Source organism: Alosa sapidissima, chromosome 14, assembly GCF_018492685.1.
Source record: "Alosa sapidissima isolate fAloSap1 chromosome 14, fAloSap1.pri, whole genome shotgun sequence".
Taxonomy (NCBI): Eukaryota; Metazoa; Chordata; class Actinopteri; order Clupeiformes; family Clupeidae; genus Alosa; species Alosa sapidissima.
This window is the reverse complement of record NC_055970.1, coordinates 32,746,903-32,773,763: the sequence shown is the minus strand read 5'-3', so window position 1 is coordinate 32,773,763 and position 26,861 is coordinate 32,746,903. Positions and strand designations below refer to the sequence as shown.

The following is a 26,861-nucleotide window of genomic DNA, read 5'->3' as shown; positions in this document are numbered from 1 at the left end:
AAGCAAAAGTAATCTTAACCGCAGTGTTTCCCACAGAATTGAATTCCATTTGTGGTGGTTGGTTTGCAAAATTAAATTGAATACAACAGTTTTTAACAATTAGAGCAGTGTGGTTATGATGCTAACCACAGGGTTCCTACGCAGTATGGAAAACCTGGAAAAGTATGGAATTTAGAGATGCACCGATATGGAATTTTAGGGCCGATAACGATAACCGATATTTATTGGTTTGTTGTGGCCGATACCGATACGATAACCGATAATATTACTCTTGAAAAAAAATTGTGAAAAGTGATTTGGGGAAAGCATAATTTTATTGCAGTAATTTTACCTACTACTACTCTGTTGCGCACAACCTGCTGCAGCAGTTCTGAAAGGCGTTAGCCCCGAAAGTTTTAATAACTTATTATGATGACCTGTCTGGAACTGAAGCAGGAATGGTTAGCATATTTCTAGGTAGTAATACAAAACCCAAGCTAACGTAATGCAAATATAATACTAAGAACTATAAAGACTATATATAAGAAATATAAAAACTTAGAACTAGGCCTACGTACTCGTACCACTAACGAGTTTGCTTATTTGTGTTCCCGATCAGCGCGGTAAAGTGCCAACACCCGCTCTGGTAAGGTTAAATTGCGGATCATTCACGAGACTATTTTGAGATGCACAGATTCCCAAATGAACGCATATCCACAGATTTTGTTAGAGTGGTGAAATACATTCACACCGCTGACATTATATTGAGGAAAAAGTATAGCCAACCACGCTCAAGTAGCTCAGTGTAGCCAGACGGACCTTACGTAGGCCTAAATTAGGACTTTAGGGCGCAAATTATCGGCCAGAATTCTTGTCATTTTTTCACTTATCGGCCAATAATATATCGGCCGCCGATATATCGTGCATCCCTAATGGAATTTGATTTTAGTAATTTCCAGGTCTGGATAAGTATCGGAAAACAACTTAAATGAACCGGCCGTTATATCGATTTACTTGTTATGAATCGGTGCACAACCTTTTCTGCTCGCTCAGACTCATTTACGTTCCAAGCAGCGCATTCATCCCACTTCCGGTTTTGAAACTATACGTGGCATAGAATTGTGGGTAATGCATTTTGGTTACATTCATTGCCCAAAGTTGTCAAATGACCTCATTACCCATACATCTATTGCAACTTAAGCATGTGACAACTTGCACTCGGTCAGCTTTTGTTTTTCGAAATCCAGCGCGGAATTAAGCACTTATAGCATTCCTAAACAGCAACGATAGTCTGTAGAGTAGCATTACCTTTGATGAAGGGATTTCCTTAATGTTAAATAATAATTTGGCCCTTGCTGCTAAAACGATGCATAAGTTATTAGCCAATGATTTTGTTCATATTCACTCAGACTTGTGGCATAACGGCCGGTTCATTTAAGTTTTTTTCCGATACGGGGCTTCACGTATCGATGTAGCCGTATCTTACACGTTAAAAACGGATACCGATACGTATCGGTTAATCTTTACACCCCTACCATACAGCCATGTATACAGTTCAGTGTTTCCCATACATTGACTTATTTGTGGCCGGCCCACCACAATATCAACATTGACCACCACACAATGATTTTCCAGGTTGTACTAAATTGTGCTTAAATCTGGTTACAGGGTTCCTACACATTTTCCATTTTAAAATTCCATACTTTTTCCATACTCATTTTCAAACTTCTAGGTACATTTTTCTGACCATATTCTATGTCAATGGAGCGTTCTACTAGCATTGTGAAGAGCTGTATAATAATTATATATGGGCAAGTTAACTCGTTATTGTCACGTTAACTCAGTAATCAATTAACGCCGACAAATATTTTAACGCAGTTTTTAATTATTTATTTTATTACTGTAAAAGTCTGTTGCTCTTTTCTTATCACCGGAGTACTTCGAGTCTGAAATATCACCTATAAAAGTGTCCATGTAAACCCACCTAAGGGTACGTTCAGACTAAGCGTCTCTTTCGCAGCTGCCGACGTCCGTTTTACATTATAATCCTATTGAGTAGACTGCGTTTTCAAAAAAGTCGTCGGCTTCTTTTAAAACGCAACCGCAACCGTCTTTTTCTGCAGCTCAGAAGTTGAGAAATATTTTTTACAGCTGACCAATCACAAGCGGATTACCGAGACCTGTGGTTTCCCATGACCACAAGTAAAAAATGGAGAAGGTGACAGAACAACGGTCAAGAGACTCGTTTTAGTGTTTGAGCATATGGAATTGTTTGATATGACTTCACAACTTTACCATAACATACCAAAAGCAATAGCCAACCCCATTTTTTCCTTCTGCGATATTTTGTATCCACACGTAACATTAGTCACTTTGCCTATCGCAAAAAAAACGCTTCCGGCTGCTTTTTGGAACAAGAATGCTGGCAGATTTTTTTCCCATCCTAATGCGGTCTGCATAACTTATTTTGTCAGAAAAAGAAGTCTGAATGTACCCTAATGTTGTACTCTCGTTTAGTGGAGAGTCCAGTCACTGATGTGCACCTGGTTTTGTTGTGTCCACAGAGGATGCCAGCTCCGATCAGACTGCGGGAGCTGATCCGGACCATCCGGACGGCCCGGACCCAGGCCGAGGAGCGAGAGATGATCCAGAAAGAGTGCGCTGCCATCCGCTCATCCTTCAGGGAAGAGGACAACACCTACCGCTGCCGAAACGTGGCCAAGCTGCTCTATATGCATATGTTGGGTTACCCGGCACACTTTGGCCAGGTGAGCACAACATAGGCAGGCCTGCTTCCCAGCATTCCTGACACACTTTCTTGAGTGTCGTGTGTTGGGTATTGTTTGGGTTTTATCCGATACTGGTGCTAAAACGATACTTTTAAAACGGTGCCGGTGCCAAAACGGTGCTTGTACCGGTACTTTTTACAATAAAATGGTCTAAAGCATGAATTGCTTTTTTTTTATGATGATACAACATGAAATTTAACTGTTCTATTCAATTTACTATCTCATATATCTCAGTCTCATATTAATATCTCATTGCTTCTACGCATAATAAATTTAAATGTTAAAACAGCTTGCCATGGATGCACACACAATTGACCTGTCGCTAAGCGCCACCCTGATGAGCCAATGACAGTCCAGCCTCAACGGGACTCGGACATCAGCTCGGACAACTCCGTAGGAAACAACAGGGAGGAGACATAAAATGACAAATTAATGGTTATTTATGGAGTTTATTAACTCAAAAAACCCCGACGGATAACCATGGTCAACTGATACTGATAGCCGGTACCCCAAGAGGCTAGAAAACGGGGTATATTTTCATCAACAGTAGCCTACAGGACGTCTCTCGCGTTTGCAACAGCTCGACGTAATGTAGGCTACTAAGCCAACAACGTGGGCACAGGTTCCCTGTTAAATCCCAAGATGAAAATGCTCATTAACCAAGTATTATATTCTTACTACATCAAATATTAACGTAACCTAACATATCTTAGTATCAATCTTCCACTAGCTAGCTAGCTAGCATTAACGTCAGTGGTTTTTGCGCGGTGATTTGCACGGCTACTTGCCACAACTGCTTGTCACCTTGTATGTATTCTAAAGTTTTGAATACACCCCTCCATAGCATAATTAAGTCCCTTTTGATGGCTTCTGGAGGATAGTAAATCCTTTAACCACCAAAACATCCTTAAAGCCTGCTTTCATATACTGTCAGCTGCCATTGTCCACAATGTATTTCTAATCAAGTCTGGTTTGTTTGTCCGAGTTTTCACACGGTAACAATGGGGGGCGGGGCTTAGCGACAGGTCAACTGTAATATATGCAAGTTTATCAAGTGTAGGCGGCTTGCCATAAGGTATGTTAAAACGGCTTACCATGGAACTGCCAGGTCACGGACAATGGCATTTGCAAGTAACCTAATCTTACGTCGAGGGACTCTGCATACAAGTTCATTCAGTGTGTTCCCAAATACTTCAAGAAATTTGATGTCTTCCCCCATAACACGCAATAGCTTTAAACATGTTACATATGCCGGTGTTGAAGTGTTTTGATTCCCAGCGCTAGTAGGCATTTTAACAGCAACTATGCACTAGCATAGGCAGAGCTTCTTAATTAGCTATAACATAAGAAGATGGCTCTGTAGGATCTTTGATAGCTCAAGGATATCAATGCAAAGGTATGTTTGTAACCTACATATTTATGTGTTTGCAAGCATACATTTAGCATGATCTTCATATTCATTGTGATGCTATATGGGCCTCTTGCACATGAAAGATTAATGCCATCTCATTATGTTGTTTGGAACACACCGTGAAAGTTTTCATTACAACTTTGCTGATAACATTTCAAATAGAGACCAGTAAGCACATTAGCAAGGTTATTGTGTAAAGTATGCCGTTGATGTTGTCTCATAGCCAATAGCACAAGAGCTTGTGATATTACTTTATCTATTTTTCAACAAGTCAAAATAGGCCTATGGGTTGCACAAAACATGTCCCTGAAGCTGTTGGCAAAAAATACCCTCAGATTATACATGATCAGCAGCTCCATTCTTGCCTGTTTCAGTCCCTTTCAGAATAGGCTGTTTCTGGTGCCCGTTGCCTTAAATGCAAATGAGCTGTTGTTAGCCACGCCCCACTCCGGAACTGATTCCATGTTTACGTGAACAGGCAGCATGAGAAGCTAGGGATTACGAGTAGTCGTGTCGATGACATGGGGTTTGGAGGATTCTCTACCAGAAAGCCTCCGACTGCCAGTGATAAAATGCAACTTGTTATGCAGGAATAATAAAGAATGTGTGACAAACGTCATTGATGGTTCTGTTTGAGTTCGTAGTAAAGTGGCCTAAATAGTCAAATTATTGGAGTTTAGCCGAAACATCTGCTAAATCAAGGCACTAGACTAACTTTTTGCACTGGTGCGCCTAACTTTTTTTCTTAGGTGCACCAGCACAAACGTTAGGTGCACCCAAATTTTCAACCACATCGCATTTAACACCGCAGCAGGTTCACTTTTTTTCTTTAATTACCGTCCTGTATAGGTTGTCCTATGACTTATGATTTACAATTCTACAAGAAAAGTGTTGGTGCTTTAAGTGCTTCACTGAGCTGAAATTTAAACTTACAACATCTCAAGATTAATTAAATAAAAATAACAGTGAGTAAATTAACAGTGCACGTCTTTTAAGGGCTTCAAACTGCACATCTCATGGCTCAATGTCTTACAGACTATCCTTCATGATCTTTAGGCCTTGGCTAAACCAGCTCGGCATGCTAGCATTTTCCATAGAAATGTATTTGAGCACGATTTAAAGAGATGTTCCAAGTAGCCTGGGGGATTTTTATGTGATTTTGCAATGATGATTGCACTAATCATTTGACAGCCCCACAATGCAATTTACAATTTTCAACAAATTTTCAATAAGAACATCACTATGGTTAATGTTAATGTTAACCAAAGTGGTAGGCCTATTATTATAGGCTATTGCAATGACTTTTTGAAGAGTGGGTGCGCACATCCAAAGTAAAGTTTTTCTGCAGGTGCCAGACAATAGTATCAGACAGTAGAAAAAGTGTGGTCTGCACACTGCAACTGCTCCAAAATATAAACTTTATTAATTTAAAAGCAACGTTTCGATCCCCTTGGATCTTCGTCAGGCATGCCAGCATAGGCTAGGCCAGAGGTTCCCAAACTTAAAACTGCCGAGCCTAATTGCAACTAATGGGAGGGGGTGGTGGGTGGGAATATTCATGACGTGGACTGCCCTGCCGATTTTGAACAGCTCATCTGGAGACTGAAGACGGGATACATTCAGAAACCCGTATCTCACTCATAACAGCATGGATGTTTTTTTTCCCCCAAGTTTGTGGAAGCACCAGAGACCCAAAATAACACCCCATATCCCAGATAAAGTCATTTGTCCATAATATGGGCACTTTAAAGTAGGCTACTTGACATGCGAGCACGTGAGTTATCAAACACTGTCCACTAGCCTATGTGGTGCACCCCTCTGCTTTAAGCTACATCTAGTGTTTATGTTAGCACCACATCCAGATACAGTTAGCTATCAGAGCAAGACGTTCAGTGATGCCTTGTATTAAAAAACATTAAGTGGCATCAAAATGAGGCACCGAAATCCACATTGTTATTCGATGTCGTTTCTACCGTTTGCGTCGGCGCCGGTGGCATATTAGAACCGGGTTTCTGTGCCCAACCCTAGTCGTATGTCTCTTCCTTATAGTTGAAATGAACTGACAAAGTGATTTCCCTCCTGCAGTTGGAGTGCCTGAAGCTGATTGCATCCCAGAAGTTCACTGACAAGCGGATAGGGTACTTGGGGGCCATGTTACTGCTGGATGAGAGGCAGGACGTCCATCTACTAATGACAAACTGCATCAAGAAGTGAGTGCGAGCGTCACATCTTAGCTAAATGGCCTGCTGTCGAGCACAGCTGCCTGTGTGTGTGTGTTGTGTATGTTTGTGTGTGTGTGTGTGTGTGTGTCAGGGATGGAATGAGCGAGCGTGTGTTTATATGAGGGATGGAACATTTGCGTGTGTGTGTGGGATGGAGTGTGTGTGAGTGAGTAGAGGTGTGATGTGCTAAGAGCTGCTGCCAAAAAACCTCAGCGCTATTCCCCAGCGTGTGCTAATGCAGTGTGATGTGGGCTCGGCCCAAAAAACCTGCCTGACCAGCTGCCTTTGCTTCTGTCCTCCGTTTCCTCCGCCCGTCCCTCTGTGACCACTGAAGTCTGCGGCACCCCAGTCTATGTTACATCATATACTTAAAATGTCCTCTTTTCTGTACTGGCTTAATGGTTGCTCATGTCTGTTTGCTTGTGGTTTCCCAGTGACCTGAACCACAGCACACAGTATGTGCAGGGCTTGGCCTTGTGCACCCTCGGCTGCATGGGCTCGTCGGAGATGTGTCGTGATCTGGCTGGAGAGGTGGAGAAGCTCCTCAAAACATCAAACTCCTACCTGAGGAAAAAGGTACGCCTTAGCGAAGTGCCATGTTTTTTGCTCTTGTGTGAAGATGTGTGACCTTTGACCTCATCTTACCAATTTGTGTTTTCTTCTGTGCCACAGGCGGCGCTGTGTGCTGTCCACGTTATCAGGAAGGTCCCAGAGCTGATGGAGATGTTCCTCCCAGCGACGAAAAACCTGCTCAGTGAGAAGAACCACGGTGAGACACACAGCTCTCACTCAAAAGGCCATTCAGGAGTGCTGTGCCAGAGCTATCCACTCAGTTTAGTAACGAGTCTTGCACTAGATTTACTCTTCTGGGACGCTACCAGCCTTCACTACCCGTTATTCTTCTTGTTTATTTCATTTTCATTGTTTTTTTGTTATTGTTAGTTGTTCCTGCTTGATACCTTTCAAATGTCACAGTACTGTAGAGTTTCCTGCCCAGGGCATTTCTCTCTTGATGCAGCTTTTTGCAAGTCATGTATATTAAAGGAAGGAAATGCTTAATCTTGCCCAGCCCTGGCGTTTGCATAGTTCTTTGCATTGGGGGGCAAGATCTGCATGACCAGATCTACTGGACCTGCTTTAGTGGTTTCCTTCACTGTTTCTCAGAAGGCAAGATAAGATTTTTAGGTTGATTGTGAGCAACGGTTTGTGAACACTGACCCATAGATTATTCTGCTGTTGAAATGCTTAGTGTCCTGTACTACTCTTAGACTAAAGGAAAACGTCTATGAAAATCTCTTAATGTTTAAAAAAAAAAAAAAGCTTTAGTCTAGGACTAGGCTTAATCTATGTCTGAGAAACTGATTCCATCTTTTGTAATACTTTTAATATACTGTATGCATTGGTCTGTAGCACTTGAATGACTCATTAGGTTGTGTGTGTATGTGTGTGTGTTTGTGGCTCTCCAGGTGTCCTCCACACATCTGTGGTTCTGCTCACTGAAATGTGTGAGAGAAGTCCAGATATGCTTTCACACTTCAGAAAGGTAAGAGACAGCTCTCATCTCCTCCCCTTTATAGTATTGTAGCAGTAAAACACTACTAGATGAGAACTGTAATTAACCAGTAGTGTCACACCAGTGGTAGCGGCTTAATCCACATGTATTGACCCCACTTAGCCGTTCTAATAGGATTGATATGAGTATACTAAAAGGGTTTTATGCTTTCCATTGGAGGTGCACAATGTTGGCTGTTTAGATCCTCTTCCTCTATCCTCTCTCTCTTATCTCCTGCCCCCCCCCCCCCCCACACTTCAGTCTAAACTGCTCTGCCTATCCACCCCTCATGTTCATGACCGTAACATTATTTTTTAAGCGCTCTGAAAGTGACTTTCTCTTCTCCAGTTTTCCCCCCCTAACATCTACCTCATATTTTTTCTGTCATTTGTCCTTGTTACAATTCCTGCATTGTGTTAGAATGAGAAGGTAAGAGGACATTCTGGTTTCGTAGCTGGTGCATGCTCTCCACAACAATAACAACCAAAACAAATCACTTCACATGGTCACCGTTGTCATAGTCAAAATCCGTTTGAAAGTTATGTCTTTATAATTTTGTCCTGGTCATGTTTATTTTGCCTTTATTTTCTCTTAATGCCATGTCTACATTTGTGCATTAGTTAATGTAATTATTCACCAATGTCCAACTCTCACCATTAGACTAACTTTGATGTTGTAGACCATATTCATGTGTCACCATATCTAGAAGTATTATATAGTGGTGTAAACAATAACAAATCACATGCGGTGTTCACAAACAAAGACGTTATATTTCAAACATGACAAATTGATAGTAGAGTACACTGAAATGTGACTATTGATTGAAACTTTGTACTCAAATGTTCTCAATACAAAAAAGAATCATGGATTGAAATTATTATACTCCTTAAATGGTCGTATCAAAGTGTACAATCATGTTATTAGCGTAGACTTGCTAACCAAATGACTGAAGTGAAGAATCACATCAACCTGATCGCTGTGACTCAGCAGATGAGAGAAAATGTTTACTAGCGCTAAACATTTGGACGTTTTTCCCCCTCCCCTGGTTCTTTGCGTTGACATGTTTGTAACCCCCCTCCCTCCTCCTCGGTCATGTCTGTGTGTGTGTGTGTGTGTGTGTATGTATGGTTGTGTGTGTGTAAGACACGTGTCGTGAGTGGTGGTGCTGGATGTGCGGAGCCTCTCTCCCACCTTGCTGACACTGCTGTTCTCTTGTCTCCTTGGCTCTCTTCCAGCTGGTCCCACAGCTGGTGAGAATCCTGAAGAACCTGATCATGTCCGGGTATTCGCCCGAGCACGATGTGTCCGGCATTAGCGACCCCTTCTTGCAGGTGAGTGCCTGGGCCAGAACCACCGGGCCTGTTAACAACCCAACCCATTTATTACACTTGCACTGATTTTTGCACCTGCACTCAGGATGTTCACTTGATCACTATGTAGTGCACTAGTAAATAGCCATATTGATATTCACTATTTATACAACTGCTTGGTTGAATTTCCTATTGTGACGCGCTCTTTAAAATGTGAATCATTTTTCAGACATTGATTTGCACACCTATGAAGTAGTTCTAGTTTTTCGGCCACATTTCACTTGTACACAGGGCTCAAAATTAGCACCCACCAAGCGCCGATGCTGAGTATATTTTTGTATTGGCGGCTGAATTATGGCAGGTACTGCGCCACTTTGGCGTGTGGAAAACAGCTGCTTATCACCGTATCAATGTTAAAATGACCAGCCAGACATATTTTTTTCCATCTATTTTTCTACATGTTTAATTGGCTATGTGCTTATAGCTTAACTTACCCTACCATAACTTGGAGTTTGCTATTTCTGTTATTTGGATGCAATGAGTGAGAACAAAGTAAGCGTTCAAAATAAAACTTTAGGCTACTGTATTCTCCTGATAACGTGAGGGGAATGGATTTAATGTGGACGCGAACATAAAAAGACGCAGAGTGGCTACATGATACAGTGCACATTTTGCGGTGAAAAAGTTCCGCCTTTTAAATTCAGGAGTAGCCTAATACGAATCGTAGTTAAAACCATCAATTAGACAACAGAATCAGTTAGGTACCAGTTTGGTTTCACTGTACCAGGCCTACTGTATGTCAAAAGCTGGCTCGGATGAAGCTGGGAAGGATTAAACACAAGGTTTCCACACCGCGGTAATCAACCGTGATAATCATGATATTTGAAATGAAAACGGTAATTGTTATCGTCAACATTTTTATCGCGGTTTACCATTATACCGGTAATCGTTACATCCCTAGTAGTTTGCTATGTTACAGTTGATTCCACTGTTGCGAAGTCTGTTTCTTGTCAGTTCAATCATCGTTTACATTGATATGGGACGCTGATTCTTTTTTTTTTTTTTTTACCAGATCTACTTCATAGGAGCCCAATGTACAGAATTAATAGCCCTCTACTAGGCAATTGGAAAATAGTATTTCTTGTCTCTTTGGGTATACATTTTCAATAATATGCCTTGTAGTTTCTTTTAAAAGTTGGTATACCATGATTATTGTGTGGGTATTTTTGTATTTTCAAATTACTAATTAACATTTTTTTCACGTCAGTATTTTGTATTTTATTTTGTTACATTTTATGAGCCTGTATTTGTAGTTTGTAACAAAATGGTTTTTGATGCATTTGTGCCCACCTCTGTCTGTGGGATGGCTTAAGGATAATTTAATACAGCTGAGTGATGAGAAGAAAGAGTGATCCATCGTCAGAACCTGAGTCTGTTGATACTCTTCTTATTCTGACAGCCACACATAATGAATCTGTCCTGTTAGATTAGCTGCTAACCAGCCTTTTATGCGATTATACAATCACACAGGCTGACATTGTGATTGTGATTAGATTAATCATGCAGTACTACTGAAGAAGGTAATGGCTATTTCAGGTGCAGATGGAAGTGATGTGCATGGCTTTGTCTGTGGACTAAACAGACATCCCATCTTCAATTTCAGGTGCGAATATTGAGGCTACTGAGAATTCTAGGCAAAGGGGATGATGACTCCAGTGAAGCTATGAATGACATTCTTGCACAGGTGAGGCTTTCAGACTATGTGATTGATGGCCTGCAACATAATCCTTTGGTTTCTCTCATTCAGGATTTCTGTGCAATTCATGATTTGCGTTCCATTTGTAGGTTGCGACCAATACAGAAACAAGTAAAAATGTAGGCAATGCAATTCTCTATGAGACGGTTCTAACCATTATGGACATCAAATCAGAAAGTGGATTAAGGGTAAGTGTGGTTTTCAAGGTTTTAGTGTGCGGTTTCTTATTGGAAGACTAGCTCTTGTCTTCCAATTGCAAGTCAATAATACATTGTTTGTTGCCAGGTGTTGGCCATTAACATCCTTGGACGCTTCCTACTCAACAATGATAAAAACATCAGGTTCGTACCACATCCTCTGGGTAAAGTGCACAGAAATATCCCTTTGACCCAAAATCCAGCAATCATGACTGGCCTCCATTTCCATGCACAGATATGTTGCGCTGACGTCTCTACTGAAGACCGTGCAGACAGACCACAACGCTGTGCAGAGGCATCGGAGCACCATTGTGGATTGCTTGAAAGATTTAGACGTTTCGATCAAGCGGTGAGCAGCACTTAGACCCATATACTGTATGAGCTGACACTGCACTTGTCTGTTGGGGATGTGGCTGTTTGAATTATCACCGTAACATCCTGCCCTTCCTCTCCTCCTCCTCCTTCTCCTCCTCCTCAAAGGCGGGCGATGGAGCTGAGTTTTGCCCTGGTCAACGGCAACAACATACGGGGCATGATGAAGGAGCTGCTCTACTTCCTGGACTCGTGCGACCCGGAGTTCAAAGCCGACTGTGCATCTGGAGTGTTCCTAGCCGCCGAGAAGTAAGTCTGTGTAGCTGTCTGTTCTACATGGAGTTGCGTTCCTGTGCGTGTTTGTTAGAAGGATGGCTGATTGTGGACACTGCCACTGGAACAGAGAGATGAGATCCACAGCATACATGTCTGTGAAGCCATGAACCTCAGAGTGCCTTGCCAGGCTGGAAGGAAGTCTTTAAAACCCCTCTGCAAGCCAGTAAGCCTCATTACCCAGCACACTGCAGTGCCAAAGCCAGAGGATTGAAGTAGTGCTACTAGTGCAGTGCTGTGTTGACACCACCTTCAGGAGCCCTGCTGTACAGGCATGAGGGAGTAGCTAAATCAGTGACCTATTAAAGTGCTGTGTGAGGATAAAATGAGTGATCCATCGTCAGAGCCTGGCGTTGCTGACACCATTCCAGTCTGACAGCCTGACCCTTAGAGCCCAAGACAGAACGGCTTGTTGATATGCTCTTGTGTGTCCAGTCACCTGGCTCTTAACACACAGGCTCCTCTCTTTTCTCCCCAGGTACGCACCCTCCAAGAGATGGCACATAGACACGATCATGAGGGTCCTGACTACGGTAAATGCCTTAATTCTGGGGGCTGTTGTGTGCTTTTGGGAGGGTGTTGCTAAGTTCATGTTGTTGCTGTGGCTGCCAGGCTGTTGCATGATGATAGTGAGTGTGATCCATCGACTGAAAGATTGAGTATGATGACCTCAAATTCTGACAGCAGCGTCCTTTACTGGCCGAAGCCCATCTGTCTTATGGAACGCGTCCAGCATGTTAGCATTATATAGCCAGTGTCAAGGGCAATGCAACTGGCACGTAGGCCTAAAGCCTTATATTGTTATTGTTGTTTTCCCCAGGCGGGGAGCTATGTCCGGGACGATTCGGTCCCCAACCTGATCCAGCTTATCACGAACAGTGTGGAGATGCATGCTTACACTGTGCAGAGACTCTACAAAGCACTGCTGGATGACATCTCACAGGTACACATCTTTTTCCCTGTGGAAAGTAGGAATCACCTGGAAAATACTAAAGCACAACACAATACTCACACCATGAGAATGCTGTTGGTTAAAGCAAATATCTGTCGTTTCTTAATGTGACATTTTTGTACCTGCATAAATATAGATTATTATGTCAATACATTTCTGGACATATTCATGGTCCAGACACGGTGGTCCAGGTGATCATCTAAGCTTTGTAGAGGTACTCATTTTGAGATTTCTGATCCTTACCATTGACTTGGTCATCCACAGCAACCTCTGGTGCAGGTGGCGTCCTGGTGCATAGGGGAGTACGGAGACCTGCTGGTGTCAGGACAGTGTGAAGAGGAGGAGCCCATCCAGGTACAAAGAGTGACTTGATTAGATAACAGCCTTTCCCCACGGTCTGTCCCTTCCACATGTAAATATTCTGCTGTGCACCTGGTTAAAGAAGGGCAAGCAGGAGACATTAATGATCAAAATAGACCTCACTCCTAATGTCTGTTGATATGTCGCAGGTTACTGAAGATGAGGTATTGGATGTGTTGGAAGGCCTCCTCGTCTCCAATCTCTCCACCCCTGTTACCCGTGGTTACTCCCTGACTGCCATCATGAAGCTCTCGACTCGCTTCAGCAGTGTAAAGTAAGCATTATACCTCCTGCAGGTCCTACTCCGTCGCCAGATGTCGAGGGGCTGTCAATTAACCTTGAACACTAGGGTAATTCTAAAGTGCTTAAGGCCAAGAGAGAGTCAAAAGGCACCTAAATGTTCTGCCATATATCTAAATGAGGGCATTTGCCAGATAACGTAATGAGTACGTTTCAATGTGTATGTGTGTGCACATGTATTTTAGCTGTATGTTTTGTCTCTAACCCGCAGCCGCATCAAGAAGGTTGTGTCCATATACGGGAGTAGTATAGACGTGGAGCTGCAGCAGAGGGCTGTGGAGTATAATGCACTTTTCAAGAAATATGATCACATGAGGTAAGCTAAGCAGAAAGCTCACCCAGTCTAGTTACACATCTGACATCTGATCCAACAAGCTGTGTCTCTTCCATTTGGGAATATATAGTTTTGTATTGTTGACTGATGATGGTTAATCTTCTTAAATCTACTGGTCTTTGTGAATTATAGCTGATTTTATCACTGTCTCTTGAGCAATTCTGAACCATTTTATTGATGTTAGTTATGAGTTGTGGTCTGTTCTAAATGATGTGTGTTAATAAAACTTCTTGTTTCCCTTCCATTTGGAACTGAAGGCCTGCCTTACTAGAGCGCATGCCCATTATGGAGAAGACCTCCACTAATGGCCCCACAGAGATTGTGCAGACCAATGGGGAGACGGAGTCCGCTGTACTAGACACGAAAGTCACACCTGCTGTTCCTCAACCCGCCAGTCAGGTAAGACGGCCGTGCACCAACCCACACACCAATTAGTTGACCAATCAGGAAGAAGCACCTCAAAGAGCTTCCCCTTTACTGTGCACGTAGGTTCTTTTGTCACATGATGCCATCAAAAAGGTTGTTTAATTATTTATGGGCTTGGTTGACAACAGGTGTATATGTAGAGTTTACTAAGAGTTTACGAAGATTCTTGATTTCTTCTGTTATTTGCCAATAAGAGGCTACGGTTTTCTTTCTAGATATGATCAAATAGTTTATAAGCTGGACATTTAAGGCATGTTTTTTTTTTTTTTATTAAATGGTGAATAACCTAAATCATCTCAATATTGTAGTATACCCTTTTTAGTGAAGCATATTTTATATGAAATATTTAACTTATTTGTTTGATCTGTGTGATTGCATTTACTATTTATTATACTATTTATTATACCTTTTGTCCATCATTTAGCCACGGATACTGATATGGCATTAAGCAAAAAATATTACTACTACTATTACTACTACTAGTACTTTTTTTTTGTGCAAAATGCTTAGTGTCATACTAACCAGAGGAATTTGTTTAAAGCCTCTACCAATATGATTAAAGTGAGACCCCTGCTGGTAACTGAACTGCAGAGCTTTCATTTTAAAGATTAGCCTGTAGAAGTTGGTGTGCTCAGCAATGTGCTTGGCTGAAATATTAAGTTTTGAAGCTCTTTTAGTTTAAGCTCCTAATTTTAGATGTTATGCCAATCATTTCCACCCAAAAACCTCTTGTGTGTTGAATTTCTGGACACATCGTTTATATTTACAGAACCTTTGAATTGAAACTGCACTCCTGAACAGCTGCTTACCATCAGTTACTTCATGCAGAGATGTTGTCTGTGCATGAAAGCCTCTGACTTGTCATCACTCAGTGTGAGACTCTCCTCTCCTTGCAGGCTAATGATCTGTTGGACCTGCTGGGTGGCAACGACGTGGTTCCTGTGATCCAGACCTCTGTACCCACCAAGCCTGCCTCTGCTGGAGGCGAGCTCCTGGATCTCCTTGGGGATCTCTCTCTGACTGGTAACGCCTCTCGCTCTTTGTCTTTTCCTCCCCTCACACACTTACTTTGTACACTTATGTCCTTCCCTGTTGTCCTCTCACTCCACTCTCTCCCACGCATCCTATTTTGCACATCCCAGCTTCCTCTCCTCTAGATGTCACCAACATTCACCATGCCTTCTCTCCACAGCCATACATTGACCATCTTTAAAAAAAACAAAAAAAAACAACTCTTATGGCTTTTTTATAATCTCTGTCCTCCTCCCCATCCCTCTGCCCTTCCTTCCCCCTCTCCCCATGTCCCTGTCCCCTCTGTCCCTCCCTAGGTGGTCCTACCCCTGCCCCTGCTCCCTCTGCTCCCATCTCCCAGCCCCCCTTCCTCCTGGACGGCCTGTCCTCACAACCCCTGTTTAACGACACCGCAGCAGGTAGGAGCACCGCGCATTTCACCCGTCTCATGCCTCCATCCATACGAGGCCTCCGAGCCTCCTGTTAATGTGCAGTAGACTCACATGTTCAGTCCTAAGTGGTACCCTCTCCCCAACCCATTCATTTTCCACTGGTGTAGGCAGCGTAATGTTTCGAGTACATGTCGTGTTCCACTTGTGTCGAGGTTCAAATGTTCTCTCCCCTACTCCCCATCCCGGCCTCGCAGGTATCCCTCCCATGACGGCGTACAATAAAAATGGCCTGAAAATCGACTTCACCTTCGAGAGGTCGAACCAAAATCCCAATATCTCGGTCATCACCATCCACGCCACCAACTCGACAGAGGCGGAGATGACTGAGTTTGTTTTCCAGGCTGCAGTACCAAAGGTGAGGCCCAAAGGGACACAACGCCGAGCACTCCACTATGTCAACTTATTTCACATAGAAAAAATCATCTTTATCTATCTACCTACCTCTATGTGTCAACGTATTAGCAAAAGGAGTATTTCTGCATTTTGAGGTTATTAAAGAAATGCTGTTTGTGTTTCTTTTGACACTAAACTCTGTGTTGTGATGGCTCTGTCACTCCTTCCCTTTGCGGCGCTCACTCTCTCACGGTCTCACTCTATTACGGTCTCACTCTCACAGTCTCACTCTCACTGTCCCCTCAGACATTCCAGCTGCAGCTGCTGTCCCCTAGCAGTAATATAGTCCCGGCGCTCAACCAGGGAAATGTCACGCAGGTCATCAGAGTACTCAACCCACAGAAGGTAAGACCAGCACACTCTTTTAGTCTGCCACTTCATTCATGTGCAAGTTTAGCGTCTTCACTGCAACATAAGAAATCTGTTGATGATGGTATGTTTACAGGGTTTGCATGAGTATGTCATATTCCACAATGTTTTTTTGTCAAGTTTGTCAAATGTCTGAAATACCATTTTAACCAACATCCAACTCATGAGTTCCCTACCTAGCCTTACTTGCATGTGTTTATAGAGTCAAGACAAAGTGTAAAAGATTCATTTTCATAATCGCCACATATTAAGAGTGTCCAGTAGACCTTCATCAATGGAATTCTAATGCTAAATGACTACACCTTGGTATTAGGGTGGTATGAACTAGCGTTTCATGCATGTGCTAGCATGTAGCTCGCCTTGTTCAGATGTTTAATTGGTGAATGAATTTAGTAATGGCAATGGTATTTGATATGCCTTTCAGATAATGCATTGCCGTGATCGTGCTCGGTAATTGTTAGACTGACGACAGTCACTGAAAGTTTTGTTTGTTTGTTTTTAACTGAAAAAAATGTCCTTGACTTTTGTTCAGTTAATATCTGTCCAAAGTCTGCTTGAAGCATCATTCCCCCTCTTTGTTCTCTGAATAAGTCTTATCATCAAAGTTAAACAATGTCAATTTGGTTGAAGCTCCTGTAATTTCAAGTTTTGTTTGATTTATTTAAGAAGTGCAATGGACCACCATCTGTTCTGTTTTACAGATTGAATCATTAATATGTTACCCTATGTAGACATTACAAGTGTGATCTGTATACTTGATCCCACTGGGATAATAACACAGTAACTCACCATAAACATATATAAACCGCATCCTTGTAAGAATTAATCAGTTTATTACCAGGACAAAGTCTTTTGCCATTAAGGGTGTACTCAGACTGGGCACAGTTCACTTGTACTGTGCCGGAGTACAGTTCTCTCCCATTCTTGGTCCACACACACACTGCATACTATCAAACTGTACCCAGGCACGGTTGAGCTGCTGTGCTCTAGAGTCTTTGAATAGACACGATCATAAGCCCAACTGTACCATGCCCGAGTCCACCTCCTCAAGCGGACCCGGGCATCGGATAAGCGTACAGCGATCACACTGGTCAAACGAGCCGGCGTACCGTGCCCGGGTACAGTACGGAGCGATCACACTGGTCAAACGAACCAGACTTTGGGGGCAAACCATCTCGGGTACGGTACAGATGGCATAGTGTGAGTACGCCCTCAGACTTGTGTTGTGTATTAGTGGAGGAGGGAAAAAGGACAATTTATGTGTTCAGTTTGTATCGATAAGATAATCCAGAGTCATCGTTTTTGCAACAATATGTTTAACTTTTCTGGAATATGTTTTTGCTGTTGGCGTTTGCAGGCAGAAATCATTTGACTCCTCACCATTCTGTCATTTTTGTGTGTTTTTCTTTTTCTTTCTTTCCCAGCAACAACTGCGAATGAGGGTCAAATTGACATACACCCACAAAGGCACCCCTGTGCAAGACTTGGCCGAGGTCAACAACTTTCCCCCGCAGTCCTGGCAGTGACATGTTGCCTGCTCTCCCTCTTAAAAGACCCCAATCATGGGAACTATGGGAAAGAGTCCCCCCCCCTCTCCCCGTCCCCATTCTGGCCCCCCCTTGTGACATCGCCCGCAGACCGACCACCGCCCCCAGGGGTTGCATGGGAGTCAGCGGTACATTCTTGACCCACAGAGAACCAACCAACCAGACGACGATGGTATGAAGACCATGACAACGACTGTGACAATGATGATGCATCATCTGAAATATCAGAGAAAAAAAACATATCCGAATACCAATTACTGTCTCTATGATTTGGTCTCGCTCCCCTCTTTCCTTCTTTCACCTTTATTCAGCACTAAAGTCTACTCCTTGTCTTACGCACGCACACGCACACACGCACACACAGACACACACTCACACTCACACTCACTCACTCTCCATTTCCTGCCCACTTTGGTCACTTCCTGTCATCCTAACAAGGATTTCACCTCTCCATTCACAAGAAGTAATTTTCTATGAGCGCTTGTGTAACCCCTCTCGTTTTTTTCTTTTCTTATTATTTGTGTTTTTAATCTAACCCTCAATGGAGTGTCTTTTTTTTTTTTTTTTTCATTTTTCTTTTTTGGGGGGTTTTAAGGAAACATTTGCAACGGCTAGAAGAATATGTCCAATATACACACTTAACATTTTTGGAATTAGGAAAATGTCACTTTTGGAATGGGGCTGGGAAACAAATTTTCCATTAATCTCTTAAAGTCTCTATCCAGCAAATTGTCATTTAAATGCTTTCCTAACATCTATCCAGACATACGGTTATTTTATTTTGTTAACTCTAAGGCATTAATCATGGCTTTGAAAGGTTAGCCTCCCAGATAATCTCTATTTGTTTCACCTCTGAGTGCTAGTTTTGACCTGTTGTATATTTTTCAGCGGCTAACACCGGTTACAGAGTGAATTGCAGTTGCTGACTTGAAGGACTTGAGCGAGAGCTAGGACAGTAGGTCTAAGGCCCCTCCAGCTAGCCAGAGATTACCGGGGTAAGACACACACATGCATCTCTGTAGAGCACACCAACACTGGTTGGTGAGCAGCCCATTGAGCCGCTGAAAAGCTTTTAGATGACCTAACCTGGACTTTTTTTTTCTTCCCCTTTGCAAGTGTTTGCCTTTGTTTGGATTGGAATGAGGTTTCCCAGGGTGACTAGTTTACCTCCAACAGAGGGCTGTGTGGGGAGATTAAGTGATGCAGTCTCATAGGGATTGATTTAAAATGTTTGGTTTAGGTGATAACTTTATTAATAATAATAATAATAAAGCATCATGATGCACAGCCTGTCAGAGCGGTTTTCCAAATGCATTGTGGGCAAACATGGAATAGATTGCCCATATGTCTACTGGTTTGTGTACATAATAGATCAGTACAATTTGGCATGAAATTTGATTCATGGCTTTGGGTATTCACGCCAGTCTCAGAAGACATTTGCAGTTTTAATCTGGCTTAGACATTGTACACATATGTTGTGAATGTAGTTACATGCACTGAATGCATTTTTTTTTTTTTCCTGAAGATTTGTAGGCATGTTATTTTGAAGTTGACTATGTCATGGGCAGCACTTTTTCTGTTACTTTTTTCTGTAGTACTTTTTTTCTTTTTCTCATTTTTTGTTCTTTCTTTTTGTTCTCTCTTATTTAGATTGTTTCAAATGATGCCTGATTTTTTTTGGAATCTATGTGCCTTTCGCCATAACTGGTAGATAAGAAGCCCTCAAAAGTCTTGTTGATGTCACGCAGCGGGTTCACTTCCCACCAGGGGTGAGGTTCGTTTGACCTTTCGTGTCACGGTCCCTTTCACTCGCATCAGTTTCGTTTTTCTCACCGGCGCTGATAAACAAATGCCGAGAGAGCTACTCCTAGGTCCGTAAGCCTCAGGCTGTAGTTAAACCACTGACCGGAGCTGGTCCCTTTCTCTTGGTTGACCGTGTTGTTTGAGAACATTAACCTGCATACCTCACAATGTGTCACCATTCTTGTTGTAAATGATCAACGGCGTCATGACGGTCACGTGTAACCACTTGCATACCTTTGGGACGTCAGCAGGGCACCCACTTCACCCACGCATTTCTCTTCCACCGCTAACTAGCTCGGCTGCCTACCAGCTTCTGCTTTTCTCGGGGTGTATCCATCCAATTGGAGTGTTGACTCCCCTATGCCACAGTGTCTAACATTTGTGACCAAATCAGATGTTCTTTTGCTTATTTTGGAAATATTTTTGAGCAATGTATATGGAAAAAAAACACTTCCTTCTATTAGTTAGGGTATTTTCTTTTAGTTTCGTTTGTTTTGTTTTGACTTGGCTATCTCGGCTTTTTTCTGTACATATTGAGGGCTTTTAAGATGCATAAACTTGTCTTGCTCATCCCTTTTTTTAGATACCAACATTTTTCTAAGACTTCCTTCCAGAACTGCACAGTGTATATTGTCTTAAGATCTCAAGTCCAGATCATGGTCTCATTGAAAGACTTACCTGTCTCAATGTCTTGAAAAACGAAATGTAATATCTGCTGCCTGTATATTGTACATAATTGTAAAACAAACAAAAGACCAGATCAAATAAATTCCCATTTGAAGACCTGTTAAGATTAGATCGGGACTAAAATTGTATACATGTGTAAAAAAAATAACATGTATGAGCGGTGTTATTACTTTCTCCTCCTCTCTCTTGATTGCATACGACTCTTTTTTTCTTTTTCTCTCTCTTATGCTGTCTGGGTGGCCGTTGGCACTGCATGATGTAGGGCTAAAGGGACACTCTGCTGTTCTATGCCGTGCAGCGACACAGGCAGGGGCGGCTGTGTGTGTGTGTGTGTGTGTTTGAAGGCCAGTTTATTGGCATGGTCCTCTAGGAAAGAAGGTCTGGAAGTGGAATGGGACCGTTGCCAGTGGTGCGGCAGCCCTCCTCCCACCCTCACCCTCCGCCTCATTGTGTTGCTTACTGTGGCTAACACATTGGGGATAATGACTACAGGCCCAGTCCACCTGCTAATTAATAGACTACCTGCCGACAGAGCAGACGCTTTCTCGCGGTCAGATCTCGCACTGTTTGCTTTCTGTCTTTTGGCTGAAAGGTTACTCTGATTCCCCTCTTGAGGCCCATCATTCTCCACTATCCATCACAATTTGACTGCTCACCATAGATTCCGCTTTGTGTCTGTCAGAACTAGGTTAGGCTCTTGGTCACTATACTGCTGACTGATGATGGCTTATTTCTCACTTGAGGGTGCAGTGAGTGGTGGGGCTGCATTAGTTATGCCGAATGTGAGTCCACAAACTCTTTGAGACCATCATATCATTCAACGAGTCCATTATCACTGTACAATCACCATGTCTTGACTGACCGGCACATCTCTTGGGTGATACAATGAGCTTATGTTTTATTATTGTGATGGCATACTTTTTTAAAATTAGCTTTTTCTTTTGGGGCGAAACACGAAAGGCAGTGTGAATTGCCAACAACATGACTTTCTTTCACGTCAGCGGTAGTTGGCTAAATTGATATTGCCACCTCTTTTTGTTTTATTTTCTAATATAGCGCAGTGGCAATAATCCACATGATGGATGTTTTTGCAACTGAGGTCCAGAGCTGCTTAATATTTGAGGAGGAAAAGGACATCAGAGGAGACTGTTTGTTATGTACTTCAGGCTAAGCGCCACAAGGGGGAGCGCTCATGGATTATTATGGTCTTTGGGAAGGGAATACTGGAAAGTTGTCTCGTTTTTTTTTTTTTTTTTTTTTTTTTGTCCCCTGTTTTTTCTTTATTTGTTACTTTTTCCACCAGCAAAGTTGGTGACCTCCCTGCTTTAAATTTCCCTGATTTATGAATGATTTATACAGATTTTGTCTCTGCCTTTTAATTATAAATTATGAAGGGTGAATATCTATACAACTGTAGTTATGATACTGCAAATGAATATTCAAGAGAAATCCTTTGGAAATCTGTGCTGCTGATAAAGCTTTTTTTCTTTTGGTTAATCAGCCCATATAATTGTGTGTATCTGTTGTGTTTGTGTGAATGTGTATGTGTGAGTGAGTGTGTGTTGCCATGTCTGACAGCACCTCCTCACCTGTCAGGATGTGTGTGCGTCTTTGGCTGCGATGATTTTTTGTTGATTCTCTGCTGCATGTGAGAATCGTTTGTAAATAGTCATTTCTACTCTTTATGTAAACTTCTTGTGGAAAAAATGCAAGTTCAAAATAATCAGTAAATTCACCACACCTCCTTTGATGGCTCGGAACTGACATCTTTGTACATTTGGACATGTTCTGTAAAGAAAATATATATATACATATAAATATATATAAAAAAGAAAAACAAATTACTGTCCAATGCAGCGATCAGCTTTTTACTCTGGATGAGCTATGGGGTTGGGTCACGTTGTTCATATGGATGTAGTTGTCTGTTGGCAGGTGGTTACTCCATGCATAGAGCTCTTGGACAAACCCCTTTTCTCATGCTCCCTCTTTGTGAACTGAAGAAAATAGAAAAGATACCCGTTGTTCTTTTGGAAAGTGAAACTCTACATTGTACCCCTGAAAAGATTTTACACTGGCTGTTCTACCACATTTGATTTGTGAGGGAGAAAAACTTTTTTTCCACATGATGGGCTTGACATGTTGAACTAAATCAGAGTCCTGTGTCTTCAAGAAGAGTGTCGGACTGAAAAAAATATAATGATGATGACTATGATGATGAAGATGAATAAAATGAGAGGTTGTAAACTACTAGATGGGATATTTTAGACTTATGCTGTGTATTATTGTCTTTGGGTTGGAGATATGATCAAGAAAATAATAAAAAGTCAAAATGAAAACTATTTTTCTTGTGTTTTTTCTTCTTCTTTTACTTAGGCCTACTATACAAAAAGGTTCACTGACCCTTAATCGGAATTGTTTAGCCTACTTTAAGAAATAGTATGTGATCTAAGCCTACATGATGTAATATATTGTCCACCTATACAGTTTGCTCTCTATAGTGTCACAACAGGTGTGAGACTATACCTGGTATTTATTACAGTGACAAACATTCTCTTCGAAGTGACCATTTGATGCACCATTTTAAACTTAACTATACAGGTTTAGTTGCATGAAGAAAACATATTTTATTAGGTAGTTAGCCTATACTAAATTAAAAACGTATTGGTCAATGTTTAACCCACATAGTAATGCTGGTTCAGTAAGAAAGAAGAGAAAGATTTCAGCTACAGACGCCAGACTGACACCGGGTAAGCACACTGTATTTTTGAAGTTGAAAATACTGAAGCCTATTTCATTAGACGCACGTGATTGTAAGCTACCTAAATTAAACATTACATTCTGTAGAATGTAAAACAGGTAGGCCTATGCATAATTTCTTCTGTTTTGAGTAGGCTATATCGGTAGGCCTACGTGGTACGTTTTTTGAATATGGCTATAATGAACAAACACTAGAATTTTAGGAAGAGAATTTCGATTTCGTGTCTCTTTAAGCACTTACCGAGTGGGCATAAACATTCTCATGAATAATTCAGCACGGCGACGCTCTCTTTGAAATGGGCAGTGCCCTATGAATAATAAGTAGCCCTGCCTCTCTAATGTTTATTGATTGGGTCTATCTGACAGCCGTGAGAATCAGTCTCATGGCGTCTCACCAAACCAGGATGGGGCTCTGCCACCGCCTCCTGTATTGGAATTTACTAGTCGTGCACTGCGACGTTATATGTAGATTGTTATAGTAAGATATATCAACGAGAATGAAAGACGAGGAGAAAACGTCGGAGACTGCTCCGAGTAGCGACATAGACGGTAAAAATGGAGCTGGTGTCGAAGATAACGGGGCTTGCAAAGGAAATCTGCCGAACCCGGTGGTCCATGAAGCAGGAGCTCCAGGTCGCGGCGACCGCATCCGACCGGGAACCCGAGGAGGAACGGAAATCAGAGTGTTAAAGGTATGCTACATAGATGGCATGCCATCGTCAGTATCCATTCTGTCATTTAAACCTCCGCAATGGAATAGTGGTGTCTTGTAAAGGGCCGTGCGTATGAAATCATGACCTGCATCATCCATGACACTATCACGCGTCATACAATTTAGTTCATTGATGTTCTCTTTTGCGAATTATCGTCTCCATCATATGGTCTCCCACCTATACGTTTTCACTGTTACTCAGGACACCGAAGGGTTGCCTCTCATTGTAGGCTACCACCTCCTTCTCTTGTCCGTGGATCTGTGCTGCTTATAGTCAAGCTATACGGGGTTGTTACAGTCAGTACTGTAGTGTTGCCAGCTACTGTCACACTGCCATCTAACCTGTTAATCGTTAATCGTTTTGGAATTGTCCAGGATGCTGGACATCCTGCGGGATCATCTGATGAAAGTAATATTATGAGCGATGTAAACGCATATTTTTGTGCCAAATCTGTCTTCGTGCCAATCTTGTCAAACGTTTTTGAAAGACCATGGTAGTGACTGACCTGATCTTAATGTCTGGCAGGAAAATATCTTATAGGCTGCATGTTATGGGCATGTGTATCTGGCTTACCAGAAGGATAATAATTGTTGCTACGCACGGCCATAAATAACCCAAGAGCACATCATAAGAAAACATAATACTACTCATTCACTCAGCCTTATCTTGCTGATTATATTATGAACGTTTGATGTTTGCTGATGCAATAAAATGATTCTACTGCGAAATGGCCTTTGTGTGCCCAATCATGGTTGAATAATGGAACAGTTCCTTGTGTGGTAGGGTAGATCCTGTCATTAATGACAAAACACCAATATAAATTCCAGTCCATATTGATCACTGTATTATGTATTAAATACAATTATCCCTATTTCAAAATGATCATGCACTATCCAGTTTTCAGAAAGGATCAGTCAGCATGAGTTGTATGTCTCTCTAACCTTGCACAGTATTGCCAGGGCTTGATGAGAGAGGGTAGGGCATTGAGAAAGTGGTCAGATGCTGTCTGGTGTGTCACAGTGTCTCGGAGTGTTTCAGTCTGGTGTGTAGCAGTGTGTGTGGGTCCCTGCTGCCTCTCCTCTGCTGTGCTGGGAGACTGGGAGAGGCTGGCAGTGCTGGGCTCAGGCGAAGCACGGCATCGTGGGAGAATGATTTCATCAGGGCTGACTAATGACCTGATGCCTGGCTGCCTGTCTCAGATTCGGGGCCTGGAGCACACACACACACACACACACACACACACAAATCACCAGGGCATTTGTGCCCTGGTGTAAATATTTGGGCCTTGGCACATTAGGGTGGAAGGCAAGCCGAGAGGTTTCTAGCACAGAATTAGAATATTTTGGGTGGAGCCCTTCGTCTGACAGCAAGGCATTTGTCACAGTAGAGGTACTCTAAACAGCTTGATCATTCATCATCGCCACAATTTTGGCAGGTGCCTTGTAGAAAATAATAATAATTAATTTGACCTTTCAAATCTCTGTTGAATGGTGACCTCTATTGATTTCAAGGCACAGTAAATAATAGAGGTTTGTTGGTGAAGTAAGACCAGCTCACAAGCATGACTGTTATTCCTCACCCTGATGATCCATGTCTGTCTGTCCGTCCGTCCAGCGCAACATGAAGCGGAACGGGAGCCGCGGCTGCGTCACCAGGAAGAACCGCTTCGGCTCGCGGGAGCGGGACTGGCTGAAGGGGGACCCCCAGCGGGGCTGCGTGTGCCTGTACGGGGCCACCGAGCCCCAGCCCCCAGCCAGCGGCCCCCAGGCCCCCTCCTCCACCCCGCAGCCCGACCTCAAGCTGGTCCTGTGCTCCACCAGCACCACCGTGGAGGAGCTGTGCGCCCAGAGAGACTGCCAGCAGGGCCTGTACCTGCAGCTGCATGGAGACCTGCTCAGGTAGTTCACGCATTACACACACAGACACCCATTAAGACAGCCTGTCATATATGTTAGTACGTGTTACAGTATGTACAATGATGTTTTATAAATATGGTGTGCTATGTGGATGCTACATTGGTCGTGGTTGAGGTGCCACCACCCCCCCCCCCCCCCCCCTTCACTGTGAAGCACTTTGGGTGCATAGATAAACCACCTTATAAATGGAATGGTGGTAATGTGTTGTCTTCGTGTATCCTCTATGGAAAAATGAATGAAGCATGGCACAACGTATACTAAGGTCAAAAGTTCAACATTAAAGTTCACAATCATAATCCTGTACACTTCTTTCATGTCGGATTAAGGAAATTGCCCCTCACTGTCCTCTAGCTGTGGGCCTCCTCATTCTGCGTTTGCACTAAGAAACAACTATGTTGTTCGCACACATAGTGGCTTCGCCTAGGATCGAGTCAAGAACAATCCCAGCCCATCAACATTGTGCTTGGGGAATAGTAAAGGGAGGGGTGTAATGTAATTGGCTGTTGAGTTCAAATATCAACAAACTTTTGTGAAACCAAATCCAAATGGCGGACTGCATCTTTAAAGCAAGAAGCAGTGATAGCACATCTGTTTTTATTTTTCCGAAAGCCATTTGGGATAAAAGCGTGTATAGTGTATTTTTGGATGAAGCGAAACAACAAATAGACCGTTCAGGCTATTTTAGAGTGGCCAGTTCTTTTCCACAACACCTCCAGGTCTCATCTGGGCGTGATATTTTCCAGCCGGCCTTTTTGGGCAGTGCGGCCGAGCTGTGCTCCTGGAGTAATGGAACAGTCGTGCCGAGACAGGCTGACCTGCGGAGTGGCATGGCCACTGTCTGACATTATGTGTGACAGCAGGTCTCCAGAATAAACCAGAGCTCCACGCGAGAATGCCACTTAGACAGGCTATAATCTGGTTACACCCACTCTCTGTCTCCCTCTCTCCCTCTCTCTCCCTCACTCACTCATGTTCACTCC

At 42.7% G+C, this 26,861-nt stretch overlaps 2 protein-coding genes across 4 annotated transcripts in view; both read left to right on the top strand.

Annotated features, from left to right (window-relative positions):
• The window catches only part of ap1g1 (adaptor related protein complex 1 subunit gamma 1), a 31,241-nt gene extending 8,407 nt beyond the window's left edge, over positions 1-22,834 (top strand). For 2 of the 3 annotated variants that reach the window (XM_042062114.1, XM_042062115.1), the window contains exons 2-24: positions 2,544-2,747; positions 6,265-6,389; positions 6,836-6,977; positions 7,074-7,170; positions 7,868-7,944; positions 8,374-8,382; positions 9,189-9,284; positions 10,927-11,007; positions 11,109-11,207; positions 11,305-11,360; positions 11,452-11,565; positions 11,697-11,837; positions 12,340-12,394; positions 12,682-12,804; positions 13,078-13,167; positions 13,323-13,447; positions 13,685-13,789; positions 14,065-14,206; positions 15,130-15,256; positions 15,562-15,663; positions 15,891-16,051; positions 16,336-16,434; positions 17,883-22,834. In XM_042062114.1, coding sequence (XP_041918048.1) covers positions 2,547-2,747; positions 6,265-6,389; positions 6,836-6,977; positions 7,074-7,170; positions 7,868-7,944; positions 8,374-8,382; positions 9,189-9,284; positions 10,927-11,007; positions 11,109-11,207; positions 11,305-11,360; positions 11,452-11,565; positions 11,697-11,837; positions 12,340-12,394; positions 12,682-12,804; positions 13,078-13,167; positions 13,323-13,447; positions 13,685-13,789; positions 14,065-14,206; positions 15,130-15,256; positions 15,562-15,663; positions 15,891-16,051; positions 16,336-16,434; positions 17,883-17,984 — 2,469 coding nt within the window. In that variant the 5' untranslated portion in view covers positions 2,544-2,546 and the 3' untranslated portion in view covers positions 17,985-22,834. The remainder of the gene's footprint in view (positions 1-2,543; positions 2,748-6,264; positions 6,390-6,835; positions 6,978-7,073; positions 7,171-7,867; positions 7,945-8,373; positions 8,383-9,188; positions 9,285-10,926; positions 11,008-11,108; positions 11,208-11,304; positions 11,361-11,451; positions 11,566-11,696; positions 11,838-12,339; positions 12,395-12,681; positions 12,805-13,077; positions 13,168-13,322; positions 13,448-13,684; positions 13,790-14,064; positions 14,207-15,129; positions 15,257-15,561; positions 15,664-15,890; positions 16,052-16,335; positions 16,435-17,882) is intronic. The other variant, XM_042062116.1, reaches the window with a different exon arrangement.
• An 816-nt stretch (positions 22,835-23,650) lies between these two features.
• Positions 23,651-26,861, top strand: part of phlpp2 (PH domain and leucine rich repeat protein phosphatase 2) — a 42,768-nt gene continuing 39,557 nt past the window's right edge. Inside the window, exons 1-2 of the mRNA XM_042062112.1 lie at positions 23,651-23,944; positions 25,580-25,863. Of these exons, the coding sequence (XP_041918046.1) occupies positions 23,750-23,944; positions 25,580-25,863 (479 nt within the window). The 5' untranslated portion in view covers positions 23,651-23,749. The remainder of the gene's footprint in view (positions 23,945-25,579; positions 25,864-26,861) is intronic.